This window comes from Gadus macrocephalus, chromosome 13 (assembly GCF_031168955.1).
Source record: "Gadus macrocephalus chromosome 13, ASM3116895v1".
Taxonomy (NCBI): Eukaryota; Metazoa; Chordata; class Actinopteri; order Gadiformes; family Gadidae; genus Gadus; species Gadus macrocephalus.
The window spans coordinates 5,758,339-5,760,400 of record NC_082394.1 but is presented as its reverse complement, the minus strand read 5'-3'; the positions used below and the strand labels follow the sequence as shown (position 1 = coordinate 5,760,400).

Below are 2,062 nucleotides of genomic sequence, written 5' to 3'. Positions count from 1 at the left end.
CACACACACACACACACACACACACACACACACACACACACACACACACACACACACACACACACACACACACACACACACACACACACACCAGTCCCCAACACACTCCAGCTTGCCAGGGAAGCCATCATGCTAACTCACATCCATACGTGAATCCTCTTGGAGCTAATTGCAACACAGGGTTACACTTTAGCTGTTTGTTGACTATTGCTAAAGTGCTACCTTCAGATACATGCTCAGAGTCTGTACCGAAAGGTGGATCTTGAGAGGAACTGTGTTTCCATGTATTCTATTCTAAATTGCCTTTTTAATTTATCATTGTACATTTTATGGAAAGGTTTTATTTTTTTTTACCTAATTATTAAATAGAGAAATATGAAAGTTTCAAAGTATCTTTAAAAAAAATGTCACAAAAAAGTCATAATTCTATAAAAGAAAATATACAGTAAATCAAACATAGGGTACACACAGGACATTTTTAGGACTTGGTATAACAAAGCGAAGGACCACATCACTCAAATGATGTCATCGACCACATGTCCCCCTGAACTCCACAGGAGGTTTGGATTAGGCCGCTCCCTCTGAGAGACACAGGGCTGAACTTTTCACTGAATTTGATTTCAAAGATGCTTTAACAGGGATTTTTTGTATATTGGGGGGAAAATTTGCTGTTGCATTGTTATTGCTGATAAACTTTTACCAAGTTGAATTTATTGTGTTTCCTCTTCCTCTTAATGATGACGGAGTGATATGACTCCAAATAGTTGAAACATGAGTGCCCCGGTATAAATATAAGTTTATCACACACACACAAACAGGTTGACCTCACAAAGCACATCGACTTTACGCCACTTCCCCATCCAGACGCAGGCACACCTACATACACTCGTGTCTGCTAAATATAAATACAGTCGTACGTATCCCATTTCTCACACTCACAGACCGACCCAAACCTCACATCAATGAAATACTGAGCATAGCAATGGAGGGTGTTCCCCATTGGCACTGTGAGAAGGCATGTGGTTCCTTTTTTAATACGGCACGATATGAAAAGCATGCCTTTCATTAAGCACATCTGCATTCACAGACTTTTTTAGTTTATGAGAATGAGTATTCTCATAAACGCCCCAGGAAATGGGGCAAGCTGTAAAATAAAAAAAAAGCTCTCTGAAAATGACCCCTTTGTTCGCCGGGGTCCGTCCCAAAAATAACCGTTAACCCACAGAACCGAAAAAAAAAGAAAGGAAACAAAACTTTTTGGACTGCATTCTCAAAAAAAAAACACAACATCCCACAGAAATAAGTGGGGTGTTTAGTTTCACTCTGGGACAAATAGTTAGTGTTGGACCAGCGAGTAGAAAGGTTGTAGGGTTAAAAGGAGACAAATGGCTTCAACGCCTGCAGCACCCCCCCCCCCCCCCCCCCCCCCAGAGATCATGCTCTCCCTGCCCAGACTGACCCCCCCATCGGAGCGCATCTCCTACCGTTCAGAGCGGAGGCGAAGAGGAGCAGGGTGATGAGGGACATGTTGCGTCTCAGTTCATTCATCCTCAGCGAAGATCGGGCCATGCTCCAGTCGGTGTGTGCGTGCACGTCCAGCGGCGTGTCGAGAGCGTTTGAGACAGAGTGAGCGAGAGCGAGAGAGAGTGAGAGAGAGAGAGAGAGAGCGAGAGAGAGCCAATGGGGGCTAGGCCAGTGTGAGGTTTCCTCTTACCCAGAGCGGGACAGGGTGGGATAAAGCAGCACTTGTGTTTCTGGTAGTTTTTATACTGCAACCCCCCACTCCCCCACCCTCTCTCTCTCTCTGCCTCTGTCTCTCTCTCATTCTCTCTCTCTCACCCCTCCCCTTCCTGATTCTTCCCCAGGCCCAAACCTACACCCCTTCTTTCGTTGGTTACCCCATGCACACACACACACACACACACACACACACACACACACACACACACACACACACACACACACACACACACACACACACACACACACACTCACACTCACACTCACACTCACACACACAATTTAACACACTCCCACAGTCTCTCTCACACACACAAAGTCT

At 45.3% G+C, this 2,062-nt stretch overlaps 1 protein-coding gene across 1 annotated transcript in view; it reads right to left on the bottom strand.

The window, feature by feature from the left end:
• si:ch211-286o17.1 (uncharacterized) overlaps positions 1-1,756 on the bottom strand; it is a 19,694-nt gene extending 17,938 nt beyond the window's left edge. The window contains exon 1 of the mRNA XM_060068529.1: positions 1,485-1,756. Coding sequence (XP_059924512.1) covers positions 1,485-1,569 — 85 coding nt within the window. The 5' untranslated portion in view covers positions 1,570-1,756. The remainder of the gene's footprint in view (positions 1-1,484) is intronic.
• Between the last annotated feature and the right edge of the window lie 306 nt (positions 1,757-2,062).